The following is a 21,064-nucleotide window of genomic DNA, read 5'->3' as shown; positions in this document are numbered from 1 at the left end:
TGTTTGCTCTTCATTCAGAAAAAAGATTTCAAATTTTTTACATTATAAAATCACGACAAAACAGTATAACAACTTTTTCATATAATGACAATAACAGTAAACAAACTACTCTACTTCACAAATCACTGAGGAGAGAGAGAAAAAAAACCCTACGAAAACTCCAAATTAATAAATAACTAAAAAAAACATTAATATTAAACCAAGTTGATCCAAGGTAGATTAAAGTACATTCAGTTAAGTTACCACGCTCAGCGCAATCCCACCAAAGCTCTACACCACTGGAGGCAACAGTAGGCAAACCTGTATTTGTTCAGGGTTCTTCCTCCCAGGGGCCTCTGGACGACCAGATATAGTCCTCATGACTACACAAAGGACCTGACCAATATAACCGACAAGTCTGCATCTATATAATTCAGAAAGGGCCATCACGTTCTATAAAACAGTTTAGTTTTCTGGTGCATCATACTGGGAAGGAAGAGCAGGGGGATGTACTCCATAACTAATCAACGCCAGCTCGAGAGTCCTGCGGGAGTTCTCCGACACCCAGCTCATTAGACTGTTCTTCCTCACACAGAATAAAAGAATACTAAACAGTTTCTTCCCATGCGCATCCAAAAAAGGGAGATTCAGCAAACTCAAGAGGACGGACACCGGATCCACCTTGACCTCAGCTCCCAAGACCCCTTCCAACACACTCGCTATGACACCCCAATACCTACGCAGTTTGTGGCATGACCATACGCAATGAGTAAGAGTGCCATCATCTGTTTTAACATTTGGGGCACATGGGGGATGCTCCTGTGCCAAATGAGCCCTTCGGTGTACCTTGAATTGCATAACCTGTGTCCTAATATAAATCAAAATCTTCCTTATGTTCTCCCAAATATCCTCTCAAGCCTCTGATGAGGTCTCCACCCCCAATTCTTGAGTCCAGATTCCTCACAGCCGCTCAATGTCCTTTGAGACATTACCTCCTAACAAATGATAGAGAGTGCTGACTGGGAGAGCACCCGTGGACCGAAGCACTCTCCTCTCCATGTCCGACTTATAGGGACTAAACATAGTATTTTTCTGTACGAAGTCCCAAACCTGAAAGTAACAAAATAGGTCCCTCCTAGATAGCCCATATTTCTGGCTCAGCTGCTCGAAAGACATCTTTATGTTCCTGTCAAATAAATCTCCCAAACAGGAGACTCCTCTCGACTCCCAGAACTTAAAGCCGGAGTCCATCGACTCTGGCTGGAATCCTAACATTCCTACTATGGAGGTGAAAGGGGAAGTTTTTTGTAAATTGATTAGATTCCCTACAGTATGGAAACAGGCTCTTCGGCCCCCCCAAGTCCACACTGACCCCCTGAAGAGTAACTCACCCAGACCCATTCCCGTACCCTATATTTACCCCTGACTAATGCACCTAGCACAACGGGCAATTTAGCATAGCCAATTCACCTGACGTGCACATCTTTGGACTGTGGGAGGAAACCAACCAGATTATCAGAAGATCCTCCCAACGCCGTAGGTCCTGCCTGATCTTCTCTCGCAACTGCACAAAGTTAGCTTTATACAATTGATCAAAGGCCGGGGTGATAAAAATGTCTAAATACAAGAAACCTCCCTGTGACTACCTGAAAGGGAAACAGGTTCTATCCCCAAGATCAGATATTCTAGTAAGGCCCCCCCACAGGAATGGCCTCTGGCTTCATAAAATTAATTTTATATCCCGATAACAAACCAAATAGATTAATCACTTGTATTAAATGGGGCACAGATATCAGCGGATCAGTTAAAAAGAGAAAAACATCATCTGTGTAAAGGGTGACCTTATGCCTGCCTGATCCTACCTCCCAGGCAATTATATTGGAGTTCCTCCGGATGGCCTCTGCCAACAGCTCAATCACCAATGTAAATAATAACGGTGAGAGAGGGCACCCTTGTCAGCTGCCTCTGACGATACTAAAATTGTCTGACTTTATACCATTAGTGAGAACCGTCATTTTCAGATTACTATATAACACTGTCACCCACCTGGTAAAAACCCCTCCAATACCAAACCGCTCCAGTACATAAAAGAAATATGGCCACTCCACCCGGTCAAACGCTTTCTCTGCATCCAGGGAGATGACCAAACCTGGAATTGACACTTGCTGGCTTACCTGGACCATGTTTAATATGCTTCTAATATTATTAGTAGACCTACGACCCTTAATGAAATTTGTCTGCTCCTTTACAATGAAGGGCAAAACCCTCTCCAACTCAACACCAGCATTTTCGACAGAATTTTAAAATCCACGTTCAGTATCGATTTGGGCCTGTACGAAGCGTAATCCTCTGGGGCTTTCCCTTTCTTGATAATAAGAGAGATATTTGCATCTCTCAGAGAGGATGGGAAGCAATCCTGACTGTACTAGTTGATGTACATATCCAAGAGTGGCTAGGCCAAAGTGTCTGTAAAGTCCTTGTAGAATTCACTCTGGAGTCTGTCTGGGCCAGATACTTTACCACTCTGGAGCTGCCTCACCACCTCCTTTATCGCTTGGATTGTCAGGGGGAGCATTCAGAAAAGACACTTGCTCAGAAGTTACACCTGGAAAGTCCAAGGTCATAAAAAAGGACTCGATCTTCGCCAATCTGTCCTCACAGCCCTCCAACCGGTACAGCTCAGAGCAGAACTTCCTAAATGCTGGGTTAATTATTTTGTCATCGCAAGTATGAGTACCAGCACTCTCTCTGATCGATGTGATAGATTGGGGGGCATTCTTCTTTCTGGCCAGGTATGCTAGATATCTACCCGGTTCATTGCCATACTCAAATAACCTCTGTTTTGCAAAAGAGATTTCCCTCTTTGCTGTCTGGGTGAGCGTAGCATTCAAAGTAGCCCTGAGGGCTGTAATCCACTGCAACTTGGTTACAGACGGTCTGTCAAAATATGCTAACCCAGCTGCCTTCAGGCGAGCCTCGAGCAAACGCTGTTGCTCTCCCCTTTGCCGCTTCCGGGTCGCCAAGTAAGAAATAATCAAACCCCGTGCATAGGCCTTGGCAGTCTCCCAGAGCACCAACGGATTACTGGCTGTACCTGGAGTTTTGTTCCAAAAATTTTAAATTCCCGGGAGAAATACTCAGTAAACTTGCTCTCCTTCAAGAGGAAAGGATCCATGCACCAGTGCCGCGAGCCTGTCCCTTTACCACCGACCTTGACCTCCATGTACACTGCTGCATGATCGAAAATGGCTATGCTCTCGATTCTGCAAGACAGCACCAAATTCAAAAGGTCAATGGGGTAAAAGGCATGTCAATCCTTGTGTAGTGCTTAGGTGGGTTAAAGGAAATGGTGAAATCCCTACCCTCAGAGTGAAGACATCTCCTAACATCCACCAATCCCCAGCTCCCTGCTCAGGTCCACCAACTGCTTGGATTGCAGGGACATACCCGCAAGGCCCCTAAGCATTCTATCCACCTCAGGGTCCATTGGTCGGTGAAAGTCTCTCCCTGTAATTGTATGATGCACCCAAGGGCCATCAACCTGGAAAGCTCATCCGTTAAAAATGTGAGGGTAATGTGCTAGGGTTGGGGGGGGGGGGGGGGGTGTGCAATATACATTCAAGATCCAGTACTCCTTACCATGTATTAAAGCTTTAAGAATTATAAACTACCCATATTCATCCTTAATTTTGTCTAATAGTTGAAATGGGAGATTCTTCTGGATGAGTGTAGCAACTCCTCTACTTTTCAAATCAAAGGATGAGAAAGACACCTGTCTGAACCGTCCCTGCTGTAACTTCAAGTGTTCCTTATCGGTCCTATGCTTTTCTTGCAGCAAGGTTACATCAACCCTCTCTTTTCTAAGGCTTGAAAATACCTTTTTTCTCTTAATTGGTGAATGACACCCCTTAACATTCCAGGTGCACCATTTAAATGAACGGTTAGCCATAGCCATCCGAAACAGTGTGTGACTCCTCCGGGAGGAAGAACCCCATTCATAGCGCACAGAGTGAAAACAACAAACAGTTTGAATAAATTAACATTACAACTGCCAAAACTACCAAATCAAAACTTCTAACAACTACTTCTGCAACAGACCAAAATAACAAAATGAAAGGAGACTTCCCCTTGGCCCACAGGGGGCGCTCATACCACCCACTAACCCCTTCATGGCTCCTTCTAGCTGAAGCCATGCCCCAGGCCCAGACAACACAGTAAGAAAAAGTTACAAGCGTCTTATAACAAGAAAATTGAAAGTGGGCATTCAACATGCCCTATCCATACTTCAACCCTAGGTGCTCCTGCCCCATCCCATACCAAAGAAGAGAAAGGAGAGAAACAAAAAGGAAATGAGACAAAAAAAAAGGATAACAGGAGGGGAGGGAGAAGGTAGAAGAGACAGAAAAAGAAAAACACAGTTAGGATCCCCACATATATTAAAAAACAAACCCCGATAAACCAGGCAAACTACAGAGAAAACAAAAGTAAACATGATTGTCCATATTATTTGAGGCAATCTGTCTATTTTAAGATATCCAGGAAGTCCTTTGCCTTTTCCGGTAAGTCAAAATTAAGCACGGACCCTCCTTGGCTAGAACATAATATTTCCAGATATTTTACGGAATACTGGATATTCAAATCCCTCAGCTGCCTTTTTACCTCATCAAAGGCCTTCCTCTTATGAATCACGACTGCAGAAAAATCTTGGAAATGCATAATTTGTGATCCTTTGTATATCAGAGCCTGTGGATCCTTCCCAAGCACTCTGGAGGCTTCCAGACCATTTGCTTATCTCTGGAATGCTGGAGTCGCAGTAGGACCGGGCGGGGATGCTAATCTGATCCAGACCTGCGCATTGCGACGCGGTGGACTCACTCGACCCACGCCCGGCCTGCCTTGACTTCCAGCTTCAAAAACTGCGGTAGCCATTGCTCCAAGAAGCTGAGGAGCTGACCTTCCTCCTCCTGTTCAAACAGCCCCACCAGGCCAATGTTCTTCCAATGGCCTCGATTTTCAAGGGCGTCTACCTGCTCCTCCAAGGCCCATACCTGCCGTCCAGGGCCTGGACCCGACCCGCCAAGGATTCCACGTGGTTTTGAAGGCCGCGGTATGCTGCTTCACCTCCATGACACACTGCCCGAGACGCTGGATCTCCTGGTCATGCTTCTGCAGCACGGCCGAGATTGGTTCCAGCCTGGTCTGGGTCTCCTCCATCGCTGAATCGATCTTCTCTCGGAATATCACAAACTCCGAGACTAGGCTCTGCTCCACAGCTCAGTCCCCGGGAGCGTTCACGGAGGCAGATACCATGACAGTGGGCGTGTCCAAGCAGGGGGGTGCCCTGCTTGTTGCGATCCTCATGGCCCCTTCCCTTTAGTTATTTTTGTAACTATTTTAAATTAACACACAGCAATTCTGGGGGTCAAAAACTAACAATATCTACCACAATGGGTAATAGAGGGAGGGTGAGTGCACCACTTCGTCTGGGTTCTGATGCAGAACTCAGCAGGGCAGACCTATTGGATCGCCGCCATCTTGAATCCCAAATGTTTGCATGTTAATCTTAAGAATTATGATGAATTTGGGATCTCATTCATAAGTTCAGCAGTTATAAGTCAGATATTTGTAAATCAAGGACCATCTGCAGTTATTTTTCCTTTTCTATTTCAATCTGCATCATCTGCAAAAGAATTGTAGCTAATGTTCCTGAACTTGCAACTGGATTACCTTTACCTTTACTAAATTTCAAATGCTAGGCTCTTACCTCAATTATATTTAATTTCTTGACCACTGCTTTTAAGTCTAACGCTAACATTTCTGCCATGCAATTAGGCTAGCTATGGTTAATTTTTGCAAATCACTTGGGGATAAATTGTCCCTCTGCAGAAAGGCCGTAGCAACAGACAAAGCCATCTGGTTTTCAATGCATATAGCAAAAGTCACCGTGAAAATCATAACCAGCCTTAGCCTCTGAAAGCAACAGCACTGATGTTTGTCAGTGGATTTCAAATCCCTCAAAAGCCCCCAATCATATCTTATGACTGAGGTGGGAGAAGTATAGTGTTTCTCTGAGGTCTTACTATTTCAGTAGTCACGACATATGCTTAAAGAAAATGTTGGCCATTTGTGTATGTAAATCTATCAATTTCCAAATACAAATCAGCCAACCAACTTTCTCTGGTAAACAATGAATGATCAATTTATTTTAAAAAAACCTTCATAAAGCTTCAAAGTGTATTAAATATAACAGTTTAAACATTTAGCCTTCTAAATACCCTACTATATATGCAAATGTTAGTTAAAGAAAAAAGTAGACAGAATTTCCCAGCAGAGACAAACTATACAAAAAGAAAAGAATTTGACCAACGAATTGGTAGTTTATTAAGGAAAGAAGAATAAGATATGAAATCTTCCAGATGGCTTTGGGTCTGGGGCCCTGGCTCATGCAGACAGGTATCAATGAACATGTGTCTGTCACTGGGATATTTTCAGAAGCAGTTTATTCAGGAGATATCAAAAGGGAATAGCTGCCTCTGGTTTTGCACTTCTCAAAACTGGTTTCACATAAGATTCTTCCTTTCAGGTGGATTGTGTGACTTACCTCAGTACGTTATACAATAGGTTGTCAACTATTTTTTTTTCAAACATTATCCAAAAAAATCCCCAAACTCCTAATAGCATATGCGCAGACATGTAATTACAAGGTATATAGGTCCAACTGTTCTATAGTTTATAAAGTTAAAAATCACACAACACCAGGTTATAATCCAACAGGTTTATTTGGAAGCACTAGTTTTCGAAGCTCCGCTTCCAAATAAACCTGTTGAACCACAACCTGGTGTTGTGTGATTTTTAACTTTGTCCACCTCAGTCCAACACTGGCACCTCCAAATCATAGTTCATAATGCACTGGCTGGTCACTTGACTTGAAATATAAAAGTTGGCTTTTCAGAACAAAGTCTATTCACCTTCAATTTTTTCAATGAATCAACCATAATGATAATTTAAATTTGTATCCCCAAAACAAAATTAATAATGGAAGGGTCTTCATAACTATATAATTTTTAAATACCTGTGAATTTATTTATATTGTGGATATTAATGGGTGTGCAAACTCTGAAGAGACTTGAATCAAAGTACTCATTCTCAATTCCATGCAGAATGTGGTTGTTTTATCTCACATATCAAGCAAGTTGCAGCAGAGTTTAGGATCCACCATTATTCGACCTCATCCTGTTTTAAAATTAGAGAGAAAAAAGCTATTTACCTGTTCTTCTATTAATGATGAACAATTGAAAAACTGATTTTCTCAGTGACATCATTTGCCTAACTGTAGAGCTGTTTGTTTGCTATTTATATAATTGTTATCATGTTTTATGCCTCTTTCAAATAATTCATACCATACATCTACTGCACTAGTCCATTCATTCATCATAGCTTATACTTGCAGTGTTTTTAAAGCAGAAAAAGGTTCCAAGATGTTTCACAGAAGCATAGCAGACAATAATCACCACTGAACCAGAACAGAAGCTATAAGGAGGGGGTGATTAAAACCTTTGCCAACAAAGTGGTACGAAGGCTTTGAGTCAGTTGCTTTGTGGGGTGCCGCGGGTGGGAGATCTTAAAGGATGACACAGAGATGGATAAGTGAAAATGTCAAGGCGAGTGATTGAAAGCTTAAGCCCTATACTGTTAAAGACTCAGTTGCCAAGAGGGGGGTGAAAGTAATGGAGAAAGAAACTAAATCGAGAAGAAGGCAGTTTGTGTTTATTTTCACTTTGTTGGTTTTATCTCAGCGATGATTGTTCTGCTATTCAGTACAAAATGGCACCCACAATTTGTTTCCATAAGTTATATGTTTCGGAACATACACACTGTCAAATTTTGTTGCTTCTCACAGTTTCCACAAATGGAGAAGGAAATCTCAAACTGAAATCACTGAAGGTTACTTTGACTGAACCAATAATGCACAACAGTCAGGTCCTAAACATGTTATACAGTTTGTAGCTACTGTTTGACTGGGATACATCACAAATAATGGAATGCATGCTATCTCATGAATTTAAGGTGTGTTCATACCAGAATTGCTTCCTCTAGATAAGGCCAATAAGGCACTCAGCTTTACCTTTGACAAGATTGCTCAGAGATGGAATATATAGACGTCCTGATCTGATGAGGTAATTCCCGGTTTCCGACCTACTTGGCCTCTTTGTCTGCCTTCATTGGATGGAGAAGATTACACCCATAGTGCTTATGATTCTCCCTGCTGAATTCTGATCTGGTGAAATAACTTATGATGGAATTTGTGATAGTTTAAAGCCTGGACATCAGGAATTGTTATGTGTCACATCACTCCTCTGTCTAAAGTAAAACCAGTTATTTGTTGGTGCCTGGCCTACAACACTTGTGAAAACCTGTTACCTTGCTCATGGTTTGGTCAAAATCACACAACCTGGTCTTCTTCCTTAAAATGCTCCACACAATTCATCGAAACTTGAAGGAGATGTAGATAATCGCTATATTGTTTACATCTGATGATTTGTTTTAACATGTTATTTGCTTTACCTGATTTGATGAAGGTTTACCACCTCCTGATATTGCCTGGCTTGCTGTGTTCTTCCAGCCTCCTGCCTGTCTACTTTGGATTCCAGTATCTGCAGTTTTTTTTGTCTCCAATCTTTACCTGGTTTGGCCTAAACGTGATTCCAAACCCTAAAAATTGCAGTTGACTTTTAACTGCCTTCTGGGCATTTGGGGATGGGCAATTAATGCTGGCCTAGCCAGTGACACCCTCATCCCATGAGTGAATTTAAAAAAGGTGGTTAATTCCAACCAGCATATACTAATTAAACCTAAACAAACATGCTTAAACACTTAGCAAAGAACAAGAGCTGAATCCACTAAACAGTTCTCATAAATGGTATTTCAGGCAAATTTATTATCCACAGTTTGTTAAACACTATTATACACAGAGGACTGAATATATTTAGATGACTAAAATGTACACATTTTGAAGAGAAAACTATGTTTAAGTCAAAATTGCGAACCACGCCATGTATTAGTAATCTGTTTTAGTCTTAGTAGCTCATATTATTTAAGCAATCTCAAGTTCAACCTGATCCACAATAAGAGAAAAGCACTTCATCTTATGCAACCATTTTTTCTGTATAATGAATTTTGGCAGTAAACCAATGAACTTATTGCATAAGAATATTTTTAATCAAATAAGTATGGGGTAGGGAAATGTGCTTCACTGTGCTCGGATTTTACGTTGCGTGCTATATTTAAAACTGCTAGATAACTGCCAGATTTGGCTTGGGTTCTGACAATAATCTGTCAGCGTTTGTTGTCATTTCTCCTTTGAAATGCCCAGCAACTTCCGAATTTAGTGTATGGCAGATCAATGTAGAAAGTCTGACGTTGGTATCCATCACTGACTGCTCCACCATCAACTGCACTGTGAATCACTACAACAGAGCCAAAAATCACTGGAATCAATCAATACAGTGAGAATTTCATCCTGCCAATTCTCACATCCTAGTCAGAAATGTCATTAAAAGTTACATTTTGCCCACTCAGGGACAACTAGATTTTTGATAATATTCTGTTAACAACTATTGCTAAACAACAAATCCAATGTCTCCATTATAACTACTTACATTTTTTTTTTAAAAGATGTTTTCTCAGTTTCTACTTAACCTCAAGCACATCCAAACTTTCTTTTTTAAGTAACAGAAAGAAAAGCAATTGGAACTTGGTATTTTTCATTGTCTGTTTGTTTGTTCCAGAATTCTTGGATATGATTGACAACACTGTAGCTCCAACTGGGTTAACTTCTACTGAAAAGGAACTCTGACAATAACTTGCACTAAAGGTTGATGAAGTTCTTGGCACTGAGATACCACTCTTAGACAGACTTTCTTTAACTTTAGTGACAATAGATTTGCTTCACCAGTGACCATAAACTCAGGACCATCATGAGTCATGGAGGCAGTGCCCAAAGCCATTGAACAATATGAAATGATGCTTTTAAATACAGTTTGAACATATGTATATGCCAATAATGTACCCTGATTACTGTCAACATGCCAGAAACAAAGGTTTCCAATAAAGCTGCATGAAGGGAGAAAACAATTCTCATTTGACTCTGCCCACATTCGCAAAACTCCTTTGCTCTTTCATCGAAACTAAAAGACGTGCCCATCAGTTTAGAACAGTGCTACTCATATAACAAAATGCATGAAAGCACAAGATACATTGCTGAATTTTTTATTCTGTCTGCATACAGTGATGGTATGTCTAATGTAAACAAGAACAAACAAAAATTGGCCTTTCAAACAAAAACTGAACACAAAATTCACCAGATTCTCTTTGGAAATGCTGCAAAATGCTTGATGCAAACTAATAAAAACATGAAATCAAAGTACGAAGATATCTAAACACAACTACAATCTCCACATCTAAACTTGTGCAAATGAAATAAACATACTTCACAAGTTAATGCAGTCCTAATGCTGTTCTTCTTTGTTTTACTTCACATTCAACAGCTTTGAAACTGAATTAGACAGTTGTTCACAGAGCTAAACTCTTGTACACAGTATGTTAACTGCTGCACAATGACGTCACTTCACCTCTGTGCCTCTCAATGCTGAAGCCAAACTGATGTGCTCTATCATTTTTAAAAAATTACTGTAACTTACACAAAATGTCCACCAGTGATGCATGACCAAGACAATTGAGCAACATGCTGGACTGAACTCCTGAGCTCAGCTACTGGAGCATTAAAGAAGCCCAAGATGAAGGAAAGGTTGGGAGGTGGGGAAAGACAGAGGACAAAAATAGCACAGAATTACAACTCCAGATTGTAAGAAATTCACTCCTCCTGGAAATCATGTAAATGAATCGTGGTACAAACTGTGATATTCTGAACTCATCATTTTGATTGAATATGGTGATAGGCTATTTGAACAGTGCCCAGGAGGACTGCCTGTGCCCTGGAGACATAACACAGCATGAGTCATCCCCTTTAATAGGGGCAGGAAGGAAGTTGGTAATGCTACCTATCTGTATTAACTGGTACTTGTCAGATTTTATACAGCGCACTTTGCTCTTCCAAACAATACAGAGGAACCTTGATTATCCAGCATTTGCTTATCTGGCAAGATTGCAAGGTCCCGATGCTTGGCTAAACTATGTTATCCGGCATTCGGTTACGCAGAATTCAATTAACCAAACAAAACACTCCCCGCCTGTATCCTTTGGATAATTGAGGTTACTCTGTATATAGTTTTAATCTTGGGAAACTTCCCTCTCCTGGTGCTGCAGCAATTGTGAGTTTTAATGAAGGTGCTGAAAAATTTGTTGCAGCAATTTACCACTCCATTATAAGGAACAGAATGATTAAACATTACTGTCTTATCACCTTGCAACAAAAACACAACAGAATATAAATTAAAAATTGCACATTTTGCTTGTGCTCACCCCAGATTTATTCTACTCTCTTTTGTATTTTTGGCTAATTTCAGTCTTTCTTTACACAGATTCTTCTCAAATTTAAACTTTAAAATGTTTAGAATGGAATGCATTTTCCCTTCCTTTTCTCCTTCAGCTTTCACACTTGCTCCTTGCATTTTGGAGTTTAAAGAACCCAGTTAGTTTGGAAGTAATGTATTAAGAGATCCCTTTCGGTGCTTCATTAAAAGCTTAGAACCTGAGAACTCATGGTAGAATGGCTCAAATCTTCAACATTCTCTTATCCAACTACAAAAAAGGATGTCAATCTCCAAAAGACACAACACAGGAGTAATAATCATCAGCAACAAATTATGAAGAATTTTTAAAGAAGCAAATTACCAACTTTATTTTAAAGTTATACACACCATTCCTTTATTTGTTTCCCTGTCTGCAGCACTAAAAGTCTTCAGTAGGTTTGGCTTTTAACATGTCAAAAATGTATAATAAACAGTTTTAAAATTGGCTGTGCTCAGAAGAATCTTCACACAGAGAGAAAACAGAAGGTCAAAGAACTTGATCAAGGCTGACCTCTCGAACAGCAACAGCTGCAAAACAAACTCTTTAAGTTGTGTGTAGTGTGTTCAATTGCTGGTGCTCACCAAGAATACAAAAAGCAAAGGTTAAATAGTCATGTCCACTTCTATAAAAATATCTTCCAGTGTATTTTCATATTAGACACATACAGACTCTAAAATCCAACTGGCCTGCATGACATTGAGGCAATCATCTTTAATCATTTTTTGAACCTTTATCTTCAGGCATTAATGAGAATTTGACAAAAGAGAAAGGAAACAGGAACTGAAAATGTGTTTGTTCAAAATTTAAGAGCAGTTCAACTGGCTATTCCAAATTCAAACAAAGTGATTTACTCACAGATATTTTAAGTTCTCCAGATCTTCAAATGCACCCTTGGGTATTCTCCTAATTTGGTTGTTGTTTAACAGTCTGAAAAATTAAGAAAAAATGTATTACAAGCTGAAAGAAGGTAACTTTATTTCTTTTAAACTGCATTCTGCATCCATTTGTCTTTTCCACCCAAAAAAAAATTATCTGATTTTCACTGTCATAAGTTAGTGGGGAACACAAACATTCATTGGCGTTCTTCATAATTTTGAATTGAAATTATTATTCTAATGTCCAGTTTGACAATGTCCCAACAAGCTATCAGTACTGACAACAGTTGAATCTCATGTTTGTTACCTTCTGCCATTTTAAATAGCTGATATAATACCCAGTAAGTTGTCCACAACCACCTGATGAAGGAGCAGCGCTCCGAAAGCTAGTGCTTCCAATTAAACCTGTTGGACTATAACCTGGTGTTGTGTGATTTGTAACTCAGTAAGTTGAAGCTTTCCTTGTGTGTTGTGGTTTAAAGTTTAATGCAGTTGTGACAATTATGTTAAATTATTCTAATTCTGTTTCTCTTGGTCTAAATATCAAATATGTCAGTAAAAATACAGAAGATAATATTACTGTGACTGTGTCTTATCTGATGGAGTTGGTGAAAATGAGAAAGTAGCCCCTTGAAACAGCACAGTACACCTGAAACATCAAAAATTTGCATTTGAGTAATCTCAAGAGCCTTCAAAAAAATTAACCCTTGTTTTGTTACCCTGTTCCTTTCTGAAAGCCCATATCCATGGTAATGTGAAACATGTGAGCCTTGTATTTATGTAGCAAGTTGATTAACTATCCTCTAAACATCCCATGGCAGTTCATCTCAAAAACAATTGAAGTCACTGTCATCGAGTCATACAGCAAGGAAAAACACCCTTTGGTCCAATCAGTCTATCCTGACCATAATGCCAAACTAAACTAGTTCCACCTGTCTGTGCTTGGGCCATATCTCTTCAAACATTTCTCATTCATGTACCTATACAAATATCTTTTAAATGTTGCACCCGCATCCATAACTACCTCTGGAAGTTCATTCCACACATGAACCACTCTCTGTGTAAAAATGTTACCCCGACTGTCTTTTCACCTTAAAGATATGCCCTTGAATCTTGAAAACCCCAAGCCTAGGGAAAAGACACCCGTCATTCACCTTATAATGTCCTCATAATTTTAGTTAATGCTATAAGGCCACCCCTCAAACTCTTACACTCCAGTGAAAAAGGTCCCAGCCTATCCAACCTGTCCCCCTCCATTCCCAGAAACATCCTGGTAGATCTTTTCTGAACCCTCTCTCGCTTGATAATCTCCTTCCCATAATAGGGCGACTAGAACTGTAAACAGTCCTTCAAAAGAGGCCTGACCAATGTCCTATAATTAGACATTTTCAAGTAAAATCATTCTTAAAATGGACACTGAAAATAACACTCTGTGAAACTAGAAACTAACAGTCAACGCACAGTTATATGCCCTTCCCATAGTCCATAGGTATAATCATCTTGCATTTTCTTCCCAGTAAAACAACCTCGGTGCCCTTTAGCTTTTAAAAATCAAATTACCCAAGGTTATTGCCCAGTAGAATTCAGGACATATGACCTCCTAAATAGTGCCAAAACAGTCAAACCCTCAAAACCTTGTTTCTATAAAATAAACAGTTCTAATACTACAGCAATTAAGAAGCATTGAACAACACTCAAGCCATGATTTAATTGGTAAAATGCATCAGCATTTTATAATTGGGACGCGTGCAATTTTAAACATTTTGAATGGTTTATTAATGCTGCATAGGTTGCACTGCACACCTATGTAATGCGAGAAATTCTACCAAAAATAAACCAGTTACTTGCATTAACCAATAACTGTTAACGATATATTTGCTGCGGCCGTAATAGTACAGGCATTCTTGTACTTCCACACCACATATTGAACTGACATCTCTTTTCAAGCCTGTTTTGTAAATGCAAAATAAGCAAGTGTAGCCCAGAGAGACAAAAACAGCACAACCCATCACATAAGCTGTTTCTGTCTTTTTATGTGTAATAAGCCTTAGCTACAATAAAGGCTCTTTTGTTTATCCTGAGGCGATTTAAAGTAACCAGCCTCAGAGTCACACAGCATGGAAACGAACTCTTCCTTCCAACCAGCCCATGCCGACCATAATTCCAAACTAAACTAGTCACACCTGGCTGCACTTGGCCCAAATCCCTCCAAACACTTCTTATTCATGTTTTTATCCAAATGTCTTTTAAACATTGCAACTGCACCCACATCCACCACTTCCTCTGGAAGTTCATTCCACACACCAACCACTCACTGTGTACAAAAAGGTTGCCCCTCATCGATGCGCTTCAGGACAAAACATTTTCTTTTGTAAAACTGTGCAAACGACTATCAATTTTAATTATAATACTCTCAGAATCGTGTGTTTACCCAAATGAAAGGCTTCATTAAAATATACACAAACGTGCTGAATATCAAGGAATATTCTACACAAAATCTCAATGTTCAGAATAAAAAAAGTGGCGGAAATGGCAAATTGTGGTACACAACGTTCAGTGCTGGAACCACTGCTGTTCACAAATTACCGTCATGGTTTACAGTTTGGAATCAAAAACACAATTTCCGAATTTGCATTTGGTGCAACAGTCAACACTAAGGATGACTGCAACATATCACACAAGAGTTTACAGTTATACAATCATACAATTGTACGGCATGGAAACAGACCCTTTGGTCCAACTCAACCATGCCGGCCAGGTATCCAAAATAAATCTAATCCCAGTTGCCAGCATTTGGCCCATATCCCTCTAATCCCTTCCTATCATATACCCATCCAGATGCTTTTTTAAATGTTGCAATCATACCAGCCTCCACTACTTCCTCTGACAGCTCATTCCATATATGCTCATAGTTGCCAGCATTTGGCCCATATCCCTTTAATCCCTTCCTAATCATATACCCATCCAGATGCTTTTTTAAATGTTGCAATCATACCAGCCTCCACTACTTCCTCTGACAGCTCATTCCATATATGCTCATTCCTCTGTGTGAAAACATTTCCCCTCAGATTCCTTTTTAACATTTCCCCTCTCACCTTAAACCTAAGCCCTTTAGTTTTGGACTGCCCTATCCTGGGAAAATGACCTTGGCTATTCCATGTCCCTCATGACTTTAAAAACCTAATCAGGTTATCCCTCAGTATCTGACACTCCAGGGAAAAGCGCCAGCATATTCAGTTTCTCCCCAAAGCTCAAACCTTCCAAACCCAGCAACATCCTTGTGAGTCTCTTCGGAATGCTTCCAAGTTTCACAACGTCTTTCCTATAGCAAGGAGACTAGAATTGAATGCAGTATTCTAAAAGTGACGTCATCAATCTACTATAGAGCCGCAACATGACATCCCAACTCCTGGACTCAATCCACTGACAAGGAAGGCAAGCATGCCAACGCCTTCTTCACTGCCCTGTGTATCTGCAACTCCACTTTCAAGGAACCATCCATCTCCACCCCTAGTTCTCTTTGTTCAGCAACACTCCCCAGGGCCTTACCATTAACTGTACAAGTCCTGCCCTGGTTTGCCTTACCAAAATGCAACACCTTACATTTATCAAAGTTAAACTCCATCTGCCACTGGCCCGCCTGATCAAGGTCAAAAAATTGGGAAGTAAAGTTCAACACATAAATGTGAGTGAGTGCATTTTGCCACAAATAGAGGTCATATTACTGGGAAGGTTCAGATCTATAATGGGAATAATGTCACAGTACTAGTATATCAATCACGAATATTAGCAGCACAGGTTACTAAGGCCATTAAAGTAGCAAACCAAAGGCTATGCTTTATTTTTAGAGTGAACCAGAATCGAATATTTCCCCCACTTCAGAATGCTGTTTGCAGTTCGTTTCCGTATTGTGAGAAGGAGATAGTGACAGTGGAGAGGGTACCGAGTGGAATTTACAAGCATGATACCAGGTATAGATCAAAGACTGCGTCCTTCTTTTAAGAGAACAAACAGATTGAGAGGTGGTTGGACTATTAGAAATAGAGTGAGTACCGAAAAATTTCCTCCTGTGGGCAAGGACATTAATAGACATCATCAATAAGAAGACAGTGGCCAAGACATGCAATAGGTAATTCAGGAGAAAGTTCTTTGCCCCAAGAATAGTGGAATGTAGAACTTGCCATCATGAAGAGTGGTTGAAATGGTTGATGTTTAAGGGCAATCTAGGCAAGATTGCCAGAGAGAAGGTTGTAGAGTGCATTACAAATGCAATGTTTATAAGTTTGTTACACTTTGGAACTAATTAAAATGGAGGAATAAAGTGAGTTACTGGCTAAAAGCAAACCTGTGCAGTTTGATTGCTAAAAGATTAGAGGGGCACGAAGTAGGAGCAGAGTGTTCACAATATTATACAATGGCATGGTGTGCCTGGCTGATAGCAAACCAGCTGTTAGCCGCTGACGTCCCAGGAAGGTGATCAGATTTAAATGGCTATTTTTTAAAAAGGTCAATTTAATTGCAAGATTCAGTAGGATTGAGATACAAGAAATAGCTTTCAGCATTCTCCCCAAACACAAGAATCATGTGATTCAGGTTGTCATTGAGATGAGATCTGACAATGAGGAAATCCTTGGGAAATCACTGATGGATTGGATTGGCAAATCCCCCAGAAACAGTAGTCGAACGGGGGATGCGGGCTAGGGGCTAGGGGCCAGTAGACTCTGTCCTTCTACATGTAAGAATTAACCCTCATTGAGAAAGATACGGGTTAATTATTACAATCTTTCCATGAGTTCTGCATCGACTTTCACAAGACATTCATTGAGGATGGAGCAATGTTTTGATGGCATGAAAATCATGAGTTCATTTCATACTGTTATGAAGACTTGATATCTAAAATATTGATTTATAGTATTACTGGTTTAAGCTATAAACCCAGAACATTTCAAAAGGAACACTTCGCAAAGCAGACGTCTCGGGCTATAACAGCAAGAATGCTGCATTTTCATGGAACAAGCCGTCTATATAGAAACGCCATGTTTGCAACACCTTGCGAGAAAGGTCAGTTGGTGGAACTGAACACAGGCAGTCAGAGAGATTACTTAGCCTTTGACTCCTCTCCTGGACCTTCAGCCCACCCCCAGCCAAATCCCAACCACCAGCCCCCACCCTCTCTATTTTTCTTTTCTTCTCCCCCCCTTTCTCAAAGGCTAAGAGTTGTACTTTCACTGGAAAATTTCCTTATCACGAGTCGAGGTGGATAAAGGAAAATTCAAAATGAACGCCACTGTCTCATAGAAACCCTACAGTGCAGAAAGGGAGCATTCAAACCATTGAGTCTGCATCAACCTTCCTAAGAGCATATGAGGGACATGGATATGGTAAATAGGCAAAGTCTTCTCCCTGGGGTCAGGGAGTCCAGAACTAGAGGGCATGGGTTTAGGGTGAGGGAAAAGATATAAAAGAGACCTAAGGGGGAACGTTTTCTCGCACAGCGTGGTACGGGTATAGAATGCACTGCCAGAGGAAGTGGTGGAGGCTGGTAAAATTACAACATTTAAGAGGCATTTGGATGGGGATATGAATCGGAAAGGTTTGGAGGGATATGGGCCGGGTGCTGGCAGGTGGGATTAGATTGGGTTGGGATATCTGGTCGGCGTAGACAGGTTGGACTGAAGGGTCTGTTTCCATGCTGCACATCTCTACGGCTATGACTTCTCAAGGAGAGCAGTTGTACATATTTGCACAATTTACAGCTATTGTTAATAATCTTTACATCTTTCTTGAGGATATTTTGTTTGCAAGAAACTATTTCTTGTAACCAGAGGAACATGTTAACATGTTTCTGACAGTGAGTCATTCACAGCCTGATAAATTGACAATATGACTTCCCTTTTTAAACACAAACTTCGTGCATTTGGATGGGGATATGAATCGGAAAGGTTTGGAGGGATATGGGCCGGGTGCTGGCAGGTGGGATTAGATTGGGTTGGGATATCTGGTCGGCGTAGACAGGTTGGACCGAAGGGTCTGTTTCCATGCTGCGCACATCTCTACGGCTATGACTTCTCAAGAAGAGCAGTTGTACATATTTGCACAATTTACAGCTATTGTTAATAATCTTTACATCTTTCTTGAGGATATTTTGTTTGCAAGAAACTATTTCTTGTAACCAGAGGAACATGTTAACATGTTTCTGACAGTGAGTCATTCACAGCCTGATAAATTGACAATATGACTTCCCTTTTTAAACACAAACTTCGTGATCACTGGAGTAGAGCAAGGAAAGGCATCAGTTCACTTCCAAACGAGTTCTAACAATATCCTGTGAATAATTGAAAAATAAAGAGAAAATAAATTTTGCACCCACATAGCACTTTTCATGGCCAGAGGACATCTCAAAGTGCTTTGCAGCCAATAAAGTTATTTTTTCTATTGAATGTAGTCACAGTTATAGCAAAGGAAATGTGATTGGTGTTCAGCAAACTTCCACAGACAGTAATGTGATAACATTCAGATACATAATCTGGCTTTTCTTAGTCTGAATGATGGAGGGTTAATTATAAGCCAGTTATGTATCTTCTCTACACTTTTTCAAAGTCATGCCATAGAATCATTTATCAGCCCAGTAGCAGAGCAAGGATTTGGTTTAGAGTTTCATTGAAAAGATGGCACCTCCAACAATGCAATGTTCCTTCAGACTTGACGTCTGCAACCAAGCCCTGGATTGGGACCTGAATCCGACATCTTGTGATTCAGAGGCAATGTGCTACAAATTGAGTGACAGCTGAGATAAAAGGAGGAAGAGATGGCATAAGGAAATTGACCTATCCAAAAAATGAAGACGACCAAGAACAATATAGAAAATGAGTTAAGGATTCGGTCGAAATGATGTAGAAATTGGTGAATTTGACCATGAACTAGCTGTTTGTTAGGGTTAGAGGACCCCTTTCTGGGAACCGCATAAGGATGATGAAATTCCGAGGAGAATGAACATGGATCAGGTGTAGGAGAGCTTGAATGATGATATTGGATGGCAGCAACAAGTTAGGAGGGAAATAACAGCAAGACAATGAAAAGGATACCATTGAGGTCAGAAGTCATATAGAAATCAGGGGCAGAAGTTGCACATACTAAATCGGGTCGGAGCAGAGGTGTAAGACGAAGAAAATGGTGTTGACACCCTGTTGTCTCTATTCCCACCCTTCGCAACTTGGACAAAAGAGGGAACATGGTGACCTTTTTTAGTTTGTTAATACTTAATGATAATGGGGCCAATTAAGCAAGTCACCCTTTGAAAATTTCAGCTGCCTTCAAGACCAGTCTCAAGCAGACCAGCTCGGGGCGGAGAATAAATCAATAGTATTTTGAACGCAAATCAAGTCAGACTTAAATCTTAGTGAAGAGGCAAAGATGACTTGGAATAGAGAAGAGCAGAGGGAGCAGATCAGGGCAGGGATGGAAATGTGTTGCTGGAAAAGCGCAGCAGGTCAGGCAGCATCTAGGGAACAGGAGAATCGACGTTTCGGGCATTAGCCCTTCTTCAGGAATTATAGAAAGGTCGAGGAAGGGGAGGGAGGAATCTGAGACTGTCCAGGTGAATTTGAGGTCGGGGTGGAAGGTGTTGGTGAAGTGGATGAACTGTTCAACCTCCTCGTAGGAGCACGAGGCAGCGCCGATACAGTCAGTCATCGATGTAGCGGAGGAAAAGGTAGGGGGTGGGGCCAGTGTAGTTGCGGAAAATGGATTGTTCCACATATCCTACGAAGAGGCAGGCATAGCTGGGGCCCATGCGGGTGCCCATGGCTAATCCTTTCGTTTGGAGGAAGTGGGAGGATTGGAAAGAGAAGTTGTTCAGGGTAAGGACCAGTTCAGTCAGTCGAAGGAAGGTGTCTGTGGAAGGGTACTGGTCGGTACGGCGGGAAAGAAAGAAGCGGACGGCTTTGAGTCCTTCGTGATGGGGGAAGGAGGTGTACAGGGACTGGATGTCCATGGATGGAGGTGTACAGGGACTGGATGTCCATGGATGGAGGTGTACAGGGACTGGATGTCCATGGATGGAGGTGTACAGGGACTGGATGTCCATGGATGGAGGTGTACAGGGACTGGATGTCCATGGATGGAGGTGTACAGGGACTGGATGTCCATGGATGGAGGTGTACAGGGACTGGATGTCCATGGATGGAGGTGTACAGGGACTGGATGTCCATGTACACCTCCATCCATGGACATCCAGTCCCTGTACACCTCCATCCCCCATCACGAAGGACTCAAAGCACTCCGCTTCTTCCTTTCCCGCCGTACCACCCAGTACCCTTCCACCGACACCCTCCTTCGACTGACCGAACTGGTCCCCACCCTGAACAACTTCTCTTTCCAATCCTCCCACTTCCTCCAAACAAAAGGAGTAGCCATGGGCACCCACATGGGCCCCAGCTATGCCTGCCTCTTCGTAGGATATGTGGAACAATCCATCTTCCACAGCTACACTGGCCCCACCCCCCACCTTTTCCTCCGCTACACCGATGACTGTATCGGCGCCGCCTCGTGCTACCACGAGGAGGTTGAACAGTTCATCCACTACACCAACACCTTCCACCCCGACCTCAAATTCACCTGGACAGTCTCGGACTCCTCCCTCCCCTTCCTAGACCTCTCCATTTCTATCTCGGGCGACC

At 41.3% G+C, this 21,064-nt stretch overlaps 1 protein-coding gene across 3 annotated transcripts in view; it reads right to left on the bottom strand.

Annotated features, from left to right (window-relative positions):
* The window catches only part of LOC122541771 (peroxidasin homolog), a 245,554-nt gene that overhangs the window by 116,735 nt on the left and 107,755 nt on the right, over positions 1-21,064 (bottom strand). For all 3 annotated transcript variants that reach the window (XM_043678736.1, XM_043678754.1, XM_043678744.1), the window contains exon 3: positions 12,367-12,438. In XM_043678736.1, coding sequence (XP_043534671.1) covers positions 12,367-12,438 — 72 coding nt within the window. The remainder of the gene's footprint in view (positions 1-12,366; positions 12,439-21,064) is intronic.

Source organism: Chiloscyllium plagiosum, chromosome 3 (genome assembly GCF_004010195.1).
Source record: "Chiloscyllium plagiosum isolate BGI_BamShark_2017 chromosome 3, ASM401019v2, whole genome shotgun sequence".
In the NCBI taxonomy this organism is placed as follows: domain Eukaryota; kingdom Metazoa; phylum Chordata; class Chondrichthyes; order Orectolobiformes; family Hemiscylliidae; genus Chiloscyllium; species Chiloscyllium plagiosum.
Note: the sequence above shows the minus strand (reverse complement) of the source record. Positions and strands in the feature narration are given on the sequence as shown.